The 21,217-nt window shown below is 37.8% G+C and overlaps 1 protein-coding gene across 5 annotated transcripts in view; it reads left to right on the top strand.

Moving 5' to 3' along the window:
- The window catches only part of ESRRG (estrogen related receptor gamma), a 371,798-nt gene that overhangs the window by 250,638 nt on the left and 99,943 nt on the right, over positions 1-21,217 (top strand). For 4 of the 5 annotated variants that reach the window (XM_086460629.1, XM_086460630.1, XM_009958525.2 and 1 more), the window contains one exon: positions 8,032-8,148. The exons of the other annotated variant lie outside the window; for it this stretch is intronic. In XM_086460629.1, coding sequence (XP_086316755.1) covers positions 8,032-8,148 — 117 coding nt within the window. The remainder of the gene's footprint in view (positions 1-8,031; positions 8,149-21,217) is intronic. 5 annotated transcript variants of the gene reach the window in all.

Genomic DNA, 21,217 nt, shown 5'->3' with positions numbered 1-21,217 from the left:
GAACAGTATTAAAACAACAATCTTCTGTTTATACGCAGGGTGAGTAAAACAACAGGTTGTAAGAAGCCCTGCAGTCATACCCTCGCTGTCTCATTTAAGAGCTTTATTCCTGAGAGTTGTTGCCTGTCCCCGTCTTCTAACACAAACAAGAAATTATCCATCCGGGGAATACTGTTGTCTTTTTGGTCATTATGTGAACTAGACCAAGTCCAATGCCATCTCATTTTATACAGTTCTGCGGTAATGTAGTTCCTATGGTCTTTAAAGCGTGCCCAAACTAGGAGCTAGATTAAACTGCTTTGTACTTTGTTCACCTTTTTGATTACTCAAAGTTGGTTTTAATCCCTTTAGTGTTCAGGTTTTTCAGACCTCTTTGGAGTGTTTACCCATTACTGAGCCAATTTGATCTGTAAATGTACAAACACTTTACAGTAAATATTTTTTTTTTAGTCAGGAAAGTTAGGACTAGCTATGTAAATTCAGATAAGGTGACATTTAAAATCACAGAATCACATAAAGTTTGATTCAAAGTTGCACGTGACCAAAGTGGCTTCCAAAGATTAATTTTCATCTCTCAAAGCTGACTCCTATAATACTGCCCATCATTTTTGTGGAGGAAATGAAAGCAAATTAAGTAAGATTTTATGGGTTTTCAGCATCTTTACTGTTAGCTAAGTTTATTGGTTTTTTATAGAAAGATAGGGGGGGGGCTTGCATCTTGGTGCAGTAGTCTGTAGACCTTGGCTCTGGTGCAAAGATGGTAGCCCTCCAGTGAACCTAACACTAAATGTCACCTGAATCCATCATTACCTGATTAAATCATTCACCTCCCTTATATAAGTGAAATTCTGTGTATCGGCATTTCTTTCAAAGAATATTTTAAGCAAGCAATGATAGCTATCTTCCCCTTTCCCCTGATTTTTCTGCACCTATGGGCCAACCAAACTAGTGAGGAAATATTTTTAATTCCTTCCAACACGTATTTTAATCCTGTCATAATGTGTAACTATGGCAGCCAAACAAGATGAGACAATAAAATATAAACATGCTGAAATCCGAGAACCAGAGAGGAGTTTAAAAGTATACAGATGGTTCTATCTTTTTTATTATCTCTGCTTTCCTTACAGCCTTGTAAATTATATGCTGCATTTAGAATATTAGGGAATAAGGGTGAGCATCCTGATTTGTGCATGGCTGTTTTGAACCCATCAGAAATACTGAGAAAGAGATGTGGTTTACAAATAGTACTGGTACAGTGTTATGTATCAATGCCATTATAATTAGGTCTGGATCTTTATTTGTTATAAACATCTCTGAAAGCTTCCAGCCCACTTATGAAGCTCTGCCTAGTTTGAAACTAGAGACATGCGAAGTCTCAGCTAGCAAGTGATTTATTTTGTTTCTATAATTTTTTTTTTTCTTACTGCTGTGAGAGTAATATGGTTTGCAGCTTTACAGACTGAGATGCTCTGTGTGCTCGTAAACAAACAATAACAATTTTCCATGCTACCTTGGTAGGATGTATCAAAATTGACCTGGATAAAATACCAGTAGGGATGAAATGTAGATGGTTCAGTCTTTCTGACTTGGACAACTCTTCAGTGACTCCCAGGTGGCCAGGGTTCAGTTCTATTTGTGTCTTCAAAGAGTTGATTCTCTCTTAAGATGACCTAAATGCCCTTCATTTCTGTTGAAGATCAAGAAGTTGACTCCAGTGGGAATCAAAAGTAGTTGGACCGTTACAGGTGCCATTCGGCACCCCTTAATATCAGCCTCATAATGAAAATTATGGTGGTTTTTACGATGCTGGGGTCCCATCTACCTAAAGTGAGAGGCTGATGCAAAAATGTCATGCAGTCAGACCAACCAGCATCACCTTTACATTTTCATTTTAAATCACCATTCATGACGCTTCCTAGGAATAAAAGAAAAAGAAATAAAAAATACATTTTAGAAGTTCGGAGTGTATTATACTTCAGTAATGTAGAACAGTGGCTTCTTTTAAGCAACTCAGCATAGTGATTTAATTTAAAGTGTACTTTAAAGCTTTCTGTCTACCTCTGTCAAATGCCATCGTACACTGTAGAGATATTTAAAAACTAGCTGCTTCTGCTGAGTTTCTTACTGTATCAGACAAGGCAACACAAGCGGCAGAGATGTGAGCATAATCCTTTATACATGTTCGTATCATCTTAAAAAATACTTGAGACATGTAGGAACCAAATTTTTAAATGTTCTGTTACTCTGTGTGTACAATATTGTTTCTGAAGTCATCTGGGTGAAAAATTGAGAATACGGTTAGCTTTAGGCTTAATCAGCTCCAGATGATGTGTAGCAGAATTCATAGGTCTATAATTCATAGAGCTATCTACAGTATGAAGTGAATCCATCTAAGAATTTGTCAGCCAAAACTGGATTCAGTTAGGCTAAAATCCAACCTCGTTCCAACCTGACCCCATTTCTGAAACTTATAGATAAGAATACTTTTACTTGTGAAAATATTTACTCAGTCAGTTGAGTTCTGACTGCAAAGCAGGGAACAGAGTCTGCAAGAACTGAATCTTTAACCTGAGAGAAAATATTTTTACTTTCCTCATTTCAGCTTTCCTAAGACCTATAAACATCAAATACATTTTAAAGTCTATCTGGGACTATTTTCCTATCCCTCTTTTCCTGAGACAGCCTGCTACTCTTTATTTCCAACAGCACCTACTTCTCTTCAGTTTTTCAGGAACTGTTCTTTCTGTTCTGGTTGGATTGCATATCAAGGTGTGACCTAACATACCATAATTCACTCTCTGTGTTGGCTTAGATTCTCCTGTCCCTCCTTCTAAGACTTCTCTTTTATAAATTCCCAGAAGATCTACTGCTGTAATCCTGGCTACCTTTCATTTTCCAGAGTTTTTGTGCATGCCAGTCCACAGACAAGCAGGTGTTTTCCTTTGGGCCTTTCACCCAGGAAAACAGAGCATGAAGGTAGTACCTGGGGTAAAGCTTACTGCAGAAAGACTTAAATCCAGTGATGTAGTAGCCTCTGTAAAGAATAACGAGAACACTTGCTTTTTAAATACACGGTTTTGAAACAAGGTGTTAGGTTACAGAAGTTCAAAGGGAAAGTTTGGGAGAAAAATGATGGGGCAATATTGACTATAAATACTGAAATACAGTTTCATGAGCTGATTATAGCATAAAATTATTACATTGAAGGAGTAATTAATTCCCCTCTGTTGGTTTTCTTTTTTCCTTTCTGGACCTACATTCCCACATAGTAAAAGTTTCAACACTGCTATCTTCAGCGTTCCTCTTGCTTTTGTAAGTTTCTCTTAGCTACTCTTTCCAAACACATTTTCACCCTCTATCTCGGTCTTCCTCATGTCTTTTACTTGCCCAAAGATTTTCTGAGCATACTCCAATAGCTCATAGCCATCCTTTTACATCCTTAGTATTATAATATCAAATGTCACAGTGTGAAAAGGGAAATAAAGCTTCTATTAAGGATTGTTGTCTGCAGCTTATGTTCTTGTCAGTATTTCTGAAGGATAGAACCCTGTTTCAGCCTGGCCCACAGACTGGAGCCAGTTTCTAGAGCCAGCTTCACACTCTTGGTATCTGTGAGGTTATAAAGTTCTAACTGTTGATGACAATAACTTCATTTGTGATAAGATGCCAAGACATAAAGCCCAGTGCTTTCAGTGGCCTCTTCTTTGTCATGATTCTCCCTCCTCCTCTTCTGTTACCTTGAGTGTTGCTGTCACTTCCATGCAAGAAGTGGCCAGAATGTCTCAAGAATCTTGGCTAAATCCAGTCGATTGCCTGGCTTGTAAAGCCATCGAGTAAGTCCCTGTACCATTAAAACTGTACTATGACTCCGTGTCTCATTCAGGTAACCTCCAAACCTCATCTGTGAGATGAAAAAAATTGTATCTTGGCCCACTTATCCTCAAGCTGTGTGTAAAGATCTGACACCCTGAAACATCTAAAACCAGAGAGGTGGTTATGCAGCGTAAGTTTTAGCAGTTCACCTGCTATCTCAAGATCAAATGGCATCATATTTATAGTGAGTCAGTTGATCTTGATAGGCACAGTGTGCTAGAATTATTTTCTCATCTTTTGGCTGAGATAATAAAATTTAACAAATTAGTAAAAAAAAGGAACTGTTTTTAAATAAACATTCCTCAGTGCATGAGGAGAGAAAAGGGAATCAGGCTGGCATAAATCCTGTTGTATTATTATAGCACAGGGCAATGTGTTTGGGGAGTGAAGATTTGACATATATTTTTATTTTCTAACGTCATACTAATTTACGTTACTCAGCCCTTTAACTGCCAAACTGTAAAAGTCCATTACGCTACTGAAAGGAATATACAAATTATCCCCTGGCACTGCAGGCAGGAGTTTTACATATACACTGTTACTCTACCAGCCAGCTAGCTGCACGATTCTATTAAGGAGTAAGTGAGAAAATTATATTGCCTGCAAACTAATTGTACAAAAGACTCTGAAATAAGTAATCAGAGCCCAGTCCTTTCTGAAATTCAGCCAGGAGATATTATAAATGGCTCAATCGTTCTTGTCATCCCAGTTTAAAGACTCAGAGCTGCCATGTTGATTTTGTTCACTGTATAACACAGCTACCTCTCCAACCGTTGACAGGACTGGGCAAACTCAACTTACACTCTTACTAGCTGCTCAGTTACAGCCTCTAGCATCATGCAGCAGACAAGCAAATGGTAGAGCTTCCTCCTGAATCTTCCTCATGGAAATAAAATGCAGATCTGAGCATCCTGGATGGATGTAGTGTACCTATGAAATTGTACAAGTTCACAAACACTTCTTAAAATAACTTGTTTCTTTATTTGTAGTGTATAGAAGTAAATAAGTAATTATGAGAGCTCTAATGACCTGCAATGTACAGTAAATTTAGTTTTTTACCAAAAATATATCCACTAATACTTTGAGTGCTAGGTGAACTGCATTTTGAGTATGATACATATCCAGGTACATATCCATTGCAAAATTCTGTGAGTGTTTGGGTTTTTTTTTTGTTTTGTGGGGGGTTTTGTTTGATTTTTTAATTTGTTTTGTTTTGTTTTGTTTTTTAATGAAAGCTCAGTGACAAAAATTAAGTCTATCCATGGGGTCACTTAATAGAATACTGCATTCTTATGTGAAGTGGTGACAAAATGTTAGTCTCCTTGAACTTACTGCGGTCTAGCCATATTCTAAAATGCTGAAACCCTATAGGGGAACCAGCTATGGCCATTGGTAAGATGTGGATCTTTGCTGCAGCGATAAATTCGGTTGCTGAAACTCTACTGAGTTCGTTGGAGGAACTCTTCCCAAATCATCCAAGTCTATTTTCTAACATAAAAAAATAATATTGAACATCTGCTGTAAAATATAATTAATTAAAGTAAAGCAGCCTAAATTGATAGGAGAAGGTTCCCCCTCCAAGCTAAAGTACTGGAATCTAAGTGACTAGAATAATAGCTCATTTTAGATTTCTTTAGGTGTCAAGAATTTGCAGGAAAAATAAATTATGTTGTCCGTGCATAATGTGCTGCACGCTACAGACCCTTGCTATGTTTCACAGGATTTTGCGGAAAACTGAAATGAGTATGGATTAAGAGTGTCTACTTAGGGAAATAAGCAATCTCGCTTGTATTTTTCTGGTTTTGTATACTAGTTTTTGCTGTTGACATCTGTACCTTTGTCATCTGCGCCTTTGCACAAGGGCTCTGGCTATAGTGGAAGGGCTCCACTCGCTTTGGTACAGAGCTTTGGCACTTGAAGTTCTGTGTTGTAATCTCGATCTTGTTTTTGATCAAGATCATTTCTGACCTTGTGCAAAGATATCTTTGATCTTGTGCAAAGCATTTCTGATTCCCTGTTTCTTTTTTTTTTTTTAATAGCAATGGTAATACATTTATTACTATAATATGATGAAGTTAATTAGATACAATTTGTGAAAGGCTTTGAAGGTCTCCGTGTGTAGTGGTTGTGCCTCACTAAGAATGCCTTGTTAGAACGTGAGAGGATAATGTGAATCTTTTTTTAAGCTTGCTCTTACCATGCTTTCCTGTGTGTCCCTCTGGAAGTGTTATTTCTTAACTTTGCTAACGTGCATCAGAAAGAAGTTTTGCAGGAATCGTTGTGCCGAATTTCCTACCCACCATATCCTTCAGTTTCTTAAATGGCTTTCTTCTCAAGAGCTAAGGAAGGGAAAGAGGGTTTGAGTTTTGTCAACAAGAACCATTAGCATTCGGACATACCAAGATCTGTTTTACTTGCCAGCATTGCTAAGCCAGTCAGGCAGCAATGTTCAGGGGGAATAAAGCCCGCACAGGCCTGAAAAGGTTGTGCAAAGTATGCTGGTTATATTGGCAGACCATGCACTGCACCATGCAGACCTCCTTTATCATAAATACTTAACCAATTTTCAATAGATGTAAGTGGTTTAAGTATTACTTCCTGTTGAATTAGCAGTTGCTGAGCGTTTGAGTCTTTGTGCAATCCTGCAATCCACTAATGTGATATTTAATGAGGAGACATCAGTCTGAAGAAAGGTAGTCAATATAAATCAGTGTTTACAAAGTGTGATTAACTCTGAAATATTTCATCAATGCTGTGGTCCCAGGCAGGCTCTATGCTAATTATTAGAACCTGTGCATGTTTCAGGGGACTTTGACGGACCCTGAGTGCAGCAAACATGGAGCAGCAAAATTGCAATTATGCTCGGACTGTCTCTGATGACAATTTATGCATTTGGTGTGATGACCTCTTGCTTCCCAAGAGGGCAATAAACAGAATGCATTTTCATTAAGATACTAATGCACTTAATCACAGGAGGAAAGGGTTAGAAAATAAAGAAATACCTTCAAAGCAAGATGTGACAGGCTGATGGGGAAGATACTTTATTTAAAAGTCAGTTTCCTGGTCAAACTTCCGACTACTGCAAAGTCTGTCATACTGAATGTAGTCATGGGCAATAGGATGCATGGCTGGGCAGATGAATAAGCTGAGCTAAGCTGTTTTACGAAAAGTGCAGTGGCACTAGGGCAAAAGAGAACATATGTTCTCCCATTTGGACTTGGATACCCAAAGAGGTCATTTTAAAAAAAAATGTAAAGAAAATTACTCATATGTATTTTACCCGTTCATTTTCATGCTTTTTATTTTGCTTATTTTTGAGGATGAATGATGTCTACTAAGCAGTAACAAAGAGTGGAGACACTACTGTGCCCAGGAGGGCTCGCATTTAAAGTTCTGGCTTGTTCTAAGCCTTAAGGAGAGCTGGGAGAGGCCGAGGAAAGCATCTCCCCCAGTTTTTGTTATTCTGACAACGTGGTAGGAATAATCCTATTTCTGATGCCTCTCAGTACAAGAACTCTGTCTAAAGTATAGAGAGAAGGGGATATGTCAGGGCTGAGAGATCTGACCTGGCAGCTATAGAATGTGCTAGATGTGGTGGTAGCGATGCCAGTGAGCCCTGCCTGATAACAGTGCCTGTGCTGCCGTGGGAGGAGGAGGGTGAAGCTCTGTAGTACCTGTTAGAGTTGATTGTGCAATAAAGCACAGTCTCCTTTTTGTATTCCGGACAAAGAAAGACTGATGAAATTGGTGAAGAAAAGGAAACGAAAAGTGCTCAGGCTAGGAGCCTAAGCATGTGGCTTGGTGCAGACAATAAATGACAGAATTTCCTTCTTCTACCGGCAGGAACAACTGACATGAAGGATTTTTGCTAAGGACCATGTATGGAGCCAGACACAGACTCACGTTAATTGTGGGGATTTTTTTTTTTTTTTTCCTCCATATAGCTGTCTAAATTAAAAACCAAAATAGTCAAAAAGCTCATCCTTTAACCTGGCTTTTCATTTTTACTTGAAAGGTGTTTCCTTTCTGTAGCACTGTTTACTCTTGATATATTCCAAAATTAAACACAACGGCACTTGTATAATTACTTTGTATATCCATCGTGTTGGTTAGTCAGTGATTCTGAATACCTCTCTTTTCCTGTACTTCCTATTACAGGTAACATAGAATACAGCTGCCCAGCAACGAATGAATGTGAAATCACAAAGCGCAGACGCAAGTCCTGCCAAGCCTGCCGCTTCATGAAGTGTCTAAAAGTTGGCATGCTGAAAGAAGGTAAGACTGGTCAAGTCAATATGTATCTCTCTGCAAACGCATGCAACAGTTGTTGAAAGAAGAGAGTTCGGTGAGTGTTCTGATCAGTTACTGTAAAGGCAATTTTGATGTATACTTGTTCTTCCTGACAGTCTCGTTCCAAGCTGTGGAATCACAGTGTATTCTCTTCTCTGGAATATTTCTAACTGTGTAGTACAGCAAAATGTACCCCAGCATTTAGTCTTCTTCAGTAGGTAACTGATAGAATAATCATCAGAATCCGTCATCTCATTTTCTTTAATCCTAAATGTTGAGTATGTCTACTGAAGTTACTGTAACTACACTGGAGCAAATAGTGGCCTACAGAAGAGAAGAATCCACCCTTGTTTTGTTTTGTTGTTTTTTTTTTAAAGCATGTGAGAACCTCTGCCTCTCACTGTAAGTATATGTTGAGTGTTTTAATTCATCAGTTACATTTTGAAGATGTTGAATAACAGCTAAATATAAGAAGATGTTTCCAGGAAACCAATCAATCTCACCTGGAACCTGATTTGACTGTGTTACAAAAAGTGGCAATTCCTTAAGTCTTGGTTGCTGACTATGCAATTCTGTTGCTGTTGATGTATATGCAAAAATACATCATTTTATGTACATGTATTTTATACATTATTATTGTAGCGCACTGTTACCACCAAGAAAGAATAACAGAAGATGTCATGGAGTTCTTGAGTTAGATAACGTTTTAAAATAAAATAAACATAATGTTTTCTAAATATTGTCTCCTGTGGAGAGTACTTTGTGTTAAGCAACCACTTTAAAATAGTCCTATGCAATTTTGCTTTGTCAGTGCTTAAAAAGGCGGCTTTAATAGATGGCTGATTTTTGCAAATCATTTGATGGTGATTTAAAACAGGTTTAAGTATACAGCTCTTGGGGTAAAATCCAAGAACAACATAGACCAGTGGAGAGATGATGAACAGATTAGGCCTATCACGCACCTACAGACATATTCTTATTGGATTATACTTACTAAGAATAAACCTTGTTCTGTGCAACTGCTTTGGCAGATGCTATGATCCTGTGAGCCAAATCCTGCTGTCCTTAGTCTTACTTGAGCAAAACTCCTGTCAGATTCAATGGGGATTTTGCCTCAGCGGGAATGGCAGGATTTGACCCCTTCTTCCAGTGGTGATGGGAGGGTTCTTTACTTGCCAAAAATCTTCATATCATTGACCACGAGGAACAGTTACTTAAAGGTTAAATTGTGATGCTTAGATAAACTGTAGATAGAAAAGAATGTCTGAGTATGGCACCTTTTGAAAGGGACTGTGCTTCTTAACATCTTTTTTTTAGTAAGTTAAGACCCCATATCACTGGTAACCTAATATACAGATATATTGAGCAACTTGTTTGGAAATGAAACAGTGCTACCAAGAGTGCATACAGGTGAATTGGTTTAAACCTTTTCTTTTAGATTTTGAGGGCACCATTGCACATCTGTTAACATCTATATTTAAAAATCTAGTCTGTGTGCGTTTTGGGACTTCATGAGGAACTTAAGCGACTCTTCTGCAAATGAGCAATTATCACAGTTACAAAAATTGTGCGCAGATTTACTATGTTTCTGTGTATCATTTTGGTAACTGGGATAATTTAGTTAGACAATTAAGATGCACATTGTGAATCAGGTTTTTTGCATGAATGATCGTTGTCCATGGATGTAAATCAATCTTGCAAGTTTTTGTAATTAGAATTTCATAAATTATGTATCTTAAAAGTACATACCTTTTTGTGGAAGTTCTACAATGACAAAATAACTTAATTCCTTCGAATAGAAGATTCCTTTGTTAGCCCCACTCCTGGGCACATCATAGTTCTTCCACACTTATTGTGTGAGTATTTCTGTCAAAACACAGTAAGATTTCTACTTATTTTTAGTTACTGAGCCTTTTCATCTAAGGCAGAGTTAGCTTACCTTCTTTTCAGGTGTTGCTTATCTACCACCTAACAGGACAACCTAAAAGAGCCTATAAGGGCATTTTGTTTTCTTTCCAACTTCAGTGGCCACTTTTACTTTTACAACTATACTGATTCATTGTACACTATTAGGACTGTATTTGGAATAGGGAGGGTTTTTTCTTTTCTTCTTGTTGGAAGGTAGTTTTGGAGACGGGTGGTGTTGTTTTTAACCTATGTGAAAGTCTGGAGATGAGTTTTTGGCTTTGACCACATCCTTCATGCACAGAATGAAGAAAGATGATATACTTCTCTCATGGGTAAAATGGTGTAAATTTATTGATTAGCATGGACTTAAACACTGAGCTGAAATAATCTCTGCTGTATCTTAAATATTTCTTTATGTACAGACAAGTATTTCAGTCCCATGCAGCATGTCAGAGATCATGCTGCAGTAAATCTATTCAAATGTAAACCTGTTCAATTCAATTACCAGTTTATAATAAAATTTGCTGCTGCAGCCTCCACGTTTGTCACAGCAGTCTCTACATGCTGATGGCACAGCATGCCTGGAAATTGACAGCCTAAATCTATTTACAAAAAAAATTTAGTTGCAGACCTGAAATAAAATCAAGTTTAAGCAGCTTTGAGAGGAGCATCATATTCCTTACAAGATCTTCTGCACATCTGCCGGTGTGAGTCTTCTCCAGAAATTTTACACTGTTAGTGGGGAGTTTTCTTCCAGAAATTTTCCTTAACAAACAGTTTTTAAATGTAATCTTAAGTGAAACAATTATTAGACATTGCATTTCCCTTCACATTTGGAAGGACTTTATTACATTGTCATTTTGTGAATTGTCATATAAAATTCCAGTGCCTGGAAAAAGATCCTAAGTTTTATTTTAGCTTTTAGGGTGACCTCCAAAAACCACTTAGAGCAAATATATGGAGTGGCTTCTCTTATGACAGCTGCATGTTAAATCATTTATTGTGGGAAGATAATGATGCCTTTCATCCAGCATCCAGAGACCTAGTGCTAGGATTTTGGGGCTATGCCTTGGGGTCAACCCCTGGGAGGGAATTGACTTTCTGGTCACATGTAATACAGGATGGAGTGGGGAATTTCTGTACATTTTCTCAAGGGTGTCAATGGGTCATAGCCAGCAACACCTAGATCGAGATTCTTAATGATTTGTAAGTCATGAGCCAGAAGCTAGAGAAGGAAGGGTAAAGCAGTGTCATACTGGGCCAAGCTGGAGTGGAATGGGAGTCCTGGCTCCTGTCTGCATCTCCTGTTCCACAAGAAGTTACTACAGACTGATCCAGAGGAACACTTCATTTGGGTTTAGCCCATGAACTGTTACTTGAAAACATAAGTCTAGGTGTATGGACATTTTTTTGAGTATGTTATGCTTTATACTGAAGCATTCAGCAGATGCTGATGAGCTTTTAAGCCAGACAAATATGGGGGTGTCATATTTTCATTTACTTTCCTAGTTAATGGTTATTAGCAGCACAGCAGAATGAGCTTTACTTAAAGAAGAAATTTTACATTTTTCTGTTTTTAATTTTGTGTGCCAGTATTATGAAAATTCAGATTTTCAAGGATCACATTTGATTCTTCTCCTGAAATACAGTTCCTTTGACTGTGCCTGTGTTTTGGTGGATTCTCTCAGGTTCTCAAGAACAGATGAACAACATAAATATTCTTGGATACTCTAGGGAGAAACTTTTCAAATGTATCCTTAGCGATTTCTTTAGATAATATTGCAATTGCTAAAGGGGCGGGGGGGTGTGTGGACAGGACAGCAATTTGCCCTTTTAAAAAATTAACATTTTAAGACATTCCTTAGTTTTCAGTTCTGTTGGTTTATAATCAATCTTCTAAGTTTGGCCTTTCAAACCCTTTGGAAGCCGGTGATTAGTTTGGTCGTAGAATTAAATCTGTGTTTGTGTGCGAGATCAGGTGTTTTAGCTGTTTTCCTTTTTATGACGCTAGTTGGAGTGAGAAAAGGGGGTTGATTTTTTTCTTTTCTAAGAAGAAAAATTGGGTAGGTATTTGACTTTTTTTGTTATTGCTAGTTAATCTGGTTGAATTCTACTTTTAGTCTTCCATTAGTACTATATGCCTTTTAATACTGTCTGTGGGACTACTTACTAGCATATGTCTGTGATAGACGATATTATTCCAAGTTTATTGTACTGCAGATCTTGCTCAGAATAGCTGTCCATGTGAAATAATTCCACTGGAGTAATTCTTCCAAAATAAAATTACTTTTTGTTTCAGATGCAGCATTCATATAGTTGTTTTTTCAAGAGGTTATTCCATATGTTTCAATTTTTTCCACGGAGTCAAAGCTATAGCCTCAGTTTTATCTGTCCCTGTATTGTAGCAAGGTTAAAAATTACAGTTCAGATGGGAACCTACTGAGTGGCACTGACGTAGCTGTAGACCGTCTGAAATATTGTATCCTCTCTTAGCTCTCACAGTTCTGAGCAGTGCTAGGTCATACTTCTTAAAGGTCTGTTGGCACCATAACATCTCCCGTATATCTCGTCTCTGATATCTGGATGTTTTCAGAATTTCTTAATCGGTCATTTGCAGTGGCTGATCTGCATTGCGTGTTATTTCAGAAAGTGTAGTTCATAAGTGGGTGAAACATAAAGAAACAAATTTATTTGAAAAGTAAATTATACCATGATGAAGTGGCAGAAAATTTGGGTTGCTTCACATAACCATATTTGTGTTTTCCTTGTGAATGGATGGCCTTTACAAATTATCATCAGTCACTTTGTACCCAGCTAGAATAGACAGAGTGACAGAATTCCAGCTTAATTAGTCCAACTAGTAAAATGGGAGGCTGGATCCTCACCTAGTATTAATGCAAGCTGGTGGAGCTATCTTAGATTGCTGTTCATTTGGCAGGTTTAGCAATCTGTGCTGTGGGGAAGTCAGCGATACACCTTTTCGTGCCTGTGAATCTTTACTGGTGCTAGTATGTTAGCCATCAGCTCTCCAAGCTCATCATCTGGCAATGCTGACTTCAGTGTAACCCTTCCCATCACAGCAGTGCTGTTAGCATGTTGTGCTCACACTCCTCACTGAGTAGCCCTTAACACTTCTCATTCATTAGTTTGCTTGGGTTTTTTTAAAAGGTTTCATACAGTCCCTTAAAGTGACTTCAGCATCCCTAGGGGAGTGTTAAGACAGTAGTCAGAGTCTGCCTTGAGTGTAAAGAAATTCTGTATTTTAAGTTTTTTCCTTCAGCACTAGCTGAAGCAATTACTGACAGTTTGTTAAATGCTTGAACATTTTAGGTGCTCACAGTACTGTAATGAACCAGGATATTATTACACATTAGTTAATTATTTTCTTAACACGCAAAAATTTGGGTTCTCTAAAGTATTTTTGCTTCACACTTTGGGAGATTTCATTAATTGAAATATAAGAATATAATTTTTTAAAAGATGTATGTGTCTTTTAAAGCATAAATTACTGAGAGTGTTATGCAAAGATTACTCTATGAACATTTTTGGCTTGTGTTAAGCAGCAGATCAGATTAAATTATCATATTGATCCTTTCTGGTTTTGACAATCTGTGAAAATGAACACGATACAGCAAGGCAAATAGGCAGCTTGAGTTTACTCTTACGTAAAGAGATGCATGGTATGCACATGAATGGATTCTCTCTCAAACTAATGAATAAAACTAAGCAATCCTCTTTATAACTAAAAATGTGTTATCACATATGTTTTGAGGCTAGCGAAAATCCTGCTTAATAGGATTCCTCCTAACAACATTTCCTTTGAAAACACCCGTGCATAAGACATTGCCAAGGTAAATTTCTCTCACAAGTCTAATACCATTAGTCTGCCAAGAAGAAAGCAGAAATTATTGTGGAGGAAGTTTTACTTTCTGCTGCCTTCAGAAATTAGAACAAAGGGAAGGAGAAAGCATTAATGGTATTCAAAGAAAATATTTCTGTACAGGATGACAGTTAATAGAGCGGCATTGACCTTAGTTATATTTCTTATGCTCTCTATTGTAATATTACACCTAAGGAGCTCCTTCATTAATGCAGGATATTAGACAAAACTCCTATGTTACAACATCAAGAGATAATGCAGCACGTCTTCTGTCAAAGTCTCTGCTGAATATCAACCCTTTTCTGTGTTTCAGTGTATTATGAGGGAGTTTGGTTTCTAGTGCAGTTATTTTTTGGAAGTGCTTCTTTTCCTCTTCCTTGCCCTCCTTTCCCGCTTTCACCCTTTTCTTCCCACCTTCTCCTCTTTTCTTCCTCCCTTCAATTTCTCCTTTCCACTCCCTTTTATTTCCTCCTTCCCCCCTTCTCTTTCCCCCTTCCCCCTTGCTCTCCTTCTCTTTCCTTCATTCAACCTGTGCTTGGTTTAATATATACTGAGACCTGTTAAATCTCCTTGGAAACAATAGAAGCTAATCTCTAAGTGTTGTTGGTGTTCATAAGTAGGCCTCTTCCCTCCTAACTAAAATGTGGCCTGTTAGCCCAGTTCACACATTAGAACTGACAGCCCAATTTGTCTGCCCTAAAACATGGCTCATGACTATCCACTTGCTATAACTGATGAGGAAGGACAAACTATTCAACTGCAGGTTAGTATTTATAGTGAGCTCAAGCAACTAGCATTTCTGTTCATCCATTTAAAAAATACTCAATACAAAGCAAATATTGGAGACGTGGATATTCTTTCTGGGTTTAGAAATCACACAAAAGTACCTACAGATAAGACCAGCTGTCAGCCTCCTGAGAAATTCTCACGGTGCTTGTGTTGCAGTGTTGTGCCAGTCTGGCTTACGTTTGACCTCTGAACAGTTTTGGTCCCCATAATCTCATTGGGAATGAAACAGGTCCCAGCAATTCGCTGGAGTCAGTCTTTAAATAAAATCTCTTGCTTTCTAGATACAGTTTTGTTTTGCAGTTGTCCTTTTATACAAATACTCCATTTTTGTAAAAGAGGTCATATGAATGTAGAGAAAGCAGTTTCATTAATATGTCTGTTTGACAACTATTTACGTTTCTTGGCTCTCCACAGATTTCTTAATGTACTTTTTTTGATGTTCCTATCTGCAGATCTGGGGTCAAAGCTGGTTGCTGGTGCACTCGTATTCAGCTTCCTTGAGATTAGATATTAGGCTTGATTCTGCTCCCACAGTCATCACTGGTGAGAATCCCAGTGACTGCAGTTGTTTGCAGGGTCAGGCAAGCATCAGCGAAGAATGCATTCAGCCTATAGTTACTTTGTATTTTAGTTATTAAAAATAGTGAGTTTGAAAGATTTTGAATGGGATTAAAATCTATGGTATTTTTCTTAGTGCGCGTACCTTACCTATTACTTCCTCAGAATTAGGAGGAAGCTCTACAGATTCAAAAGCCTACTTAAATTGGAATGCCATTAAAAATTAATCACTTTATGATGAGAAAATATTAGTACAATCTGAGGTTGTTAACTGAACATGATCTTTTGTCATATTTCTTCTTTTGATCCTAAAATAAGGAAGCAGTATTTTTCTACTTTTCTAGAAATTGTTATTCCATTTTTAAAAAAAGATATTCAGTGGATTTAGCCACTGTGAACATTTGCTTATGTACTGAAAGTACAGTGACAGCAATATAAGTGATAAGGAAAGGCAGAGACAAGTCTGAAGGATGTAGGACTGAGTATGATATGGCATCTTTTCCCATGAGCTCCCAGACAAATAGCTGCCTTTCATTCTTGGTCTCCGCCACCCATAAACACATACATCAATATGGCACTGCCATTTATTGCAGAGCGCTTGAATTCTTATGCATGGGTCCTGCCCTATATTAAGTAGGGGTCAGTTTGTAAAGAGTGTCATTAATGTTATTTGAATTCTTCACTTTTCTCTGTTTCTGCTGTGCAGATATTTGTGCATCCCCTGCTTGAGTGGAATAGGTTTAGCATCTGAGGTAGAAGGTGCATTTGGCAGTGATGCATATGTGTGTCTCTAAAATGCCGCTTTGGAGCCAACCGCTTTTTGTATTTTACTTAGCCCTTACTTGGGCAGCACTCACATTTCCTCAATAAGACTTTTGCTGTGTAGGAGAAAGAACAGGACGTATGGCAGGATTATTTGGGGTGAAGTGCTGAAATGCTGTAGGTGCTGCTAAATAGGACCCGTGTGGCAGATGTACAGACAGACTTTTGCTGCTTGGGATGGATTGGCACCAACAAGCTTGGAGGCTGAGGAACTCTCTTGGCCTCTTCACTCAGCCAAAGCAATGAACATGTTGAGAAGCACTGAAATTACCATCTGCAGTTGTTACCTCTGACCTCATACAGTGCTATCCCTCAAATATTTCACACTTCTAAATATCTCCTGTCCTACCAAAAAAAAAAAGTTCTAATCAATGTGATTTATTGAGATGTTAATGTGAATAAGCCACAGTCTTCTCTCTGGTCAGTCATTGTCCTTTTTTAAGCGGGAGGTGTTTTGACCAGTGATGAGTTCTTGTCACTTCTACTCATCGAGTCACTATGTGAGGCTGGAATATTATTTCATTTGCAGTTTGTAATGTGGCTTTTGTGGTTGAAAGTCAATAGGCTGAAATCTGAAATAAATGTCATGTACAGCAGCGGATTGTCATTATGTCAAATTTTGCCATGCTTACTAGCTATTCTGGTAATAGATATCATCTAACCAGTCTTTTATTTTTTCTTTTTTTTTCTTCTTTTTCTTCTTCTTCTTTTTCTTTCTTTTTATTTTATTTGAGTATTTATGTGACAGAAAAGGGAAACTATGGGGGGAGTCTGTTTCCCTCATAATAGTGACTTAATATACCTATTAATCTTTATAAATGAAAAACGTAGCTTTATTTTAAGCTTCAATAGTGTTTTATTAGATTAATGATTCTGGAGAAAGTCAAACACAAGCTATGTTAAATATATTCACTTACTGAATAATATCAATATTTTCTTGTTTGCTCTTTATTGTTCCAACAAAGTTAATATGTTTATCTATTTTTTTTCTCTTCCTAAGCATCTGGTTTTAGTTCTCAGGATCATCAGGTCTAAGATCAGATGTCAGTTTGATTTACAGTTTTAGTGCAGCAGATCCAAAATCAACACTCCGTACAACTTGCTTGCATAGGATCTTATTGCAGTCCATGTTAAAACAGTTAATTATTAAACTAGTTAATTTAGAAAAATTAAAATACTTTCTAAGCGAAAGTCCGCGTGATACTGTTCTATAATCGGCTTAACTCCAGTCTGTGGCCTCAGTGGCAGAATTGTTGCTGTGCTGTAAGTGTTTTGCAGCAAAACTGCTTGACTAACAAGAGAGAATGTCGGTAACTTGCTGCATGCTGAGAGCATGGAGACCCTAGGAATTAACAAATACAAGACTATCATCCTCGTCTTTTGTCTCCTTCTGTCGTTTCCTTTTTCTAGCCATGAGGTAGTACATACAGCAGTGCTGTTCTTGTCATTTTTAGTCAGCCATATCAGAATTATTTATTGCATCACCATTGTGCTTTGTGTCTTTCTCGTATTCCTTTTCAGTCCTGTCAGTGGCTGACTGAAGAAAGGCTTTCCAGACAGGCCATGTCTTTCGTTCTGGTCTGAATCGATCAACAGATCAGTCTTATATCATTTGTTAAACAGTTGTACAGCCACGTGTTGCTTTTCATGACAGCTGGCCAGATTGGGTTTACAATGGTGTCCAGTGTCTACATTTCCTAAGTTTTATCTCATTTTCATATTTTCTGTAATTCAATGAAAGCTTAAGAAACAGGGACCTTAGTTTTCATTGTGTGGCCAATCCCAAGAGTTATCCACTGAAACATGAGAAGAGGAACATACTTGTCATAAGTCACCAGAACCGCTGCATTTCTGGAAGATGGCTTGTGGAATCAGTCAAGGTAAGATGACTGAAGAGTTGGCATAAATACACTTTGGATCCAAATTGAGGATACCCGCCTGTGATTATTGAATGTTAGGATAGGTCTTCCTCTGAATCGGTTTTTAAGTTCACAAGCCACTTGCTGGTTTCCCTGTCAAACTTTTAATGAAAGCTCTTAAGCTTCCAATTTCAAGACAGATTAGACTGCTAAATATCGAAATAGGAAAGTAAATGTTTACCTTAACAAGTAGAAAGCTGGTTTAAAATACCATTTTAAATATATTGCTTTTGTGAATTTTCACTCAAAGAAGTTTCTGCTAATTTATACCTCAGGTGAAGGATCAGGCTGAGAAGGGAAGCTCTAAGTGTAATGATCTTATTATAAAGGGACTGAATAGGCTTCTCCTTTTCAACAGCCCTCAAGAGCATCACCCCAAATTACAAATCTCTGTATTCCAGATGAAAAGAGAAGTTGGAACACCTTTGAGTTTGGTGTGTACAGGCGTAGTCTTTGCTGATGCTCTTTGTCTGACTGAGCGTGCCACATGCCCCATTGCGTGGTCTTGTGTGAGATGCAAAGGAATGCAGTAATCAGAGAACAAAGCCACAGACTAGCTAAGATGACGTAAGATTCTTCTTGCTGCTTTTTTATCTTCTCTCATTTTCATTTTCATGATTTTCTATTCTTTTTCCTCTTTATACCACAATTGTATCAGAAGAATGCTGATGAGAAAATAGTTGCTGCAAGCACATATCCTCCAGGCACACTTTTTTTTTTTCTGGCCAGGTGGGAGAGAAAGTCATTAATTTCTTGAGGTTCTCATTACCTGACCTGCACTATTTTGAGAGTACTAGTCAGGCTGAATGACTGTATTTCCTCCTGGGCGTTCTGGTACTGCTGGAGATACCCATACTGGCAAGACACTTCAGCTCATCTCTAATTAAAATACTTGTTATGAAGTATTCTTAAACATGGCTGCTTAATGAAGTTAGAAAAAGCATTTGGATGCAGAATGTGAAGGCTTCAAATGTTGGAGTTCCTCTCTAGGGAGATGCATACAATCAGAAAGCATTCTGAATACTTGCAATCCATCCCATTTTGTTCCCATTTGTTTTCTCTAATTTCCTGCCTTTTTTAATGCTGGTTAGCTGAAATAAGTTCCCTTTCCCTCCTCTCCGCAGTTCCCTCCCCTTTTATGGAATAGCCCATGACACGTGCCTGTAAAGTGGCTTCTTGGGAATTTGCAAGACTTTGAATGTGTTATCTGATTAAAGGGATGTATGTGTCTTTAATTCTCATCTGCAGTTCCACCTTTGACCCCATCTGTTAAAGTGGAAAGGAGTTGAGAGTCAGCAAAGTCCCAGATTCAATCCAGATAACCTGCAGAGTTCACAGTTGAATGCTTTAACTCTTCATTTCCCCCTGAGAACTCCATACTTAATTAAGTGACAGGTTTGATTGGAAAATGTGGCGGGTCTGATATGAGGCAGGTGAATTGTTTATTTTGTTGATATGCTTAAGGTAGGATAATTCAGTTCTGGCTTCACCTTTTATATTAAAGAATGAATGAACAAATAGTTGTGTGACACAAACAGGTGTAATATCTTGTTTGTGTGTGTGTGTGACTTTTTTTTTAATAGGCTGGTCTCTTGCTTACAGAACAGGAGAGAAATTTCAAACCCCCACATCTATTACACATACTTCCTTTTTTGAATAGGAAGCTGAATTACATGGTTGAAAATGATGTTGCAGTTTTGGATGGGATTTTTAGATACACCTGAATAACACAGAAGAACTTGTTCCATTGAAAGATTAAAAAAGTAGATGACACAAGTGTAATTTTCATTATATTTTGCTAATATTATGCTTTTTCTTCAGGACAATGTGATTGTTACATTTCCTGTGCTTTACAGACACATAAGTGACTAGAATACCCCAATGCATTTGGACCTGTGGATGTTTTCATCTTTCCTCCGGTCATTTTCTTTCCTAGCTTTCAGACACTTTTGAAACACTGAAAGGATTTTCAGTATCCCAGATCTATCCATGTTCTCTGAAAGCTAGAGCCAAATTCTTCCCCCACTTACATCTGTTCAACTCTGGTGGTTTCACTTATGCTGCATGGCTGTAACAATGCAGAATTTGTCCTAATCTGCCCTTTCTTTTTCGATGGAGAATATGCACATGCAAAGTGAACATGAACACAGTATGTTAAACTGCAAATAGAAAGAAAAAATATTTTGTGTGTGTATACACAAATAGAGAGAGATAAATAGCACACAGATAGGTTTGATAGTATATCTACTGTACATAATATTGTAAATGGTATCTTGCTGTGCTGGAATCTAGGCAATATGAGTTCAGTACGAAAGTGTTCAAGTTGCACCTGAGCTAGCTGGAGCCTGCCAGCCTCTGCAAGCCCACTGAGAGCATCTGTCTCGCCACCACCTTGCTCACGCTGTGTCCTCTGCAGGCTCTCCGATTCTTCCGACTATGAGCATAAATCATCCACCTGTCAGGAGCTCTAGCTGCCTGGATTATGCAATGCCTGCCTTCATTTGGAGATAGTGTGAGCAGAAGATTGCGGCAAATGGTTTGCATTCATTTTAATGCTGTTCCAGCATCTCTTCAGCTTTAATGAGGGTTCAGGGTGGTGACGACTCCCTGAGACAATGAAAGTCCTAGAGACCCAAGCTTGTTTTGTATGTTTGTATGGCCTAGTTTAGATTTTTTTTTAAATTTTTTTCCTTCCTTCCTTTCTTTCTTTCTTTTTTTTTTTTTCTCCCTCAAAGAAATGAATGGCTTGAAAATTGAGGCAGAGAACTGGTACCGCACAAAGCCAGCTGTCCACAGCTCTGGTTTTTGGCCTTGTAGTACTTCCCTCCAGCTGAGCAATGAAGAATTTAAAAATCAGTCATGTTTAATGTTGATTGTCCATTTGTGCTGTCTAACGCTGCCTAATGCTTAGCTGCCTTCACTTCAATGTTTAAAAATCCTACCTTTTCAGTTTATTCAGTTACATATATATTGGTTTAGACTATCAAGTGTGGAATACCATGTTGTATATCCCAAATTTAAAATACAGCACCTCCATATAAAGTTCTCCTGTTACTAACAGAAAAAAAAATTGACTGTCAGTAAAATTGTTGTTTCAGCTTGTTAGACCTGAATTAATTAAATTCATTATTCACTTATAACTTTAATCATGAATTATGGGCAGAATAAATATAGGTAT

This window comes from Leptosomus discolor, chromosome 2, assembly GCF_034619465.1.
Source record: "Leptosomus discolor isolate bLepDis1 chromosome 2, bLepDis1.hap2, whole genome shotgun sequence".
NCBI lineage: Eukaryota > Metazoa > Chordata > Aves > Leptosomiformes > Leptosomidae > Leptosomus > Leptosomus discolor.
This window is presented reverse-complemented; position numbering and strand designations above follow the sequence as displayed.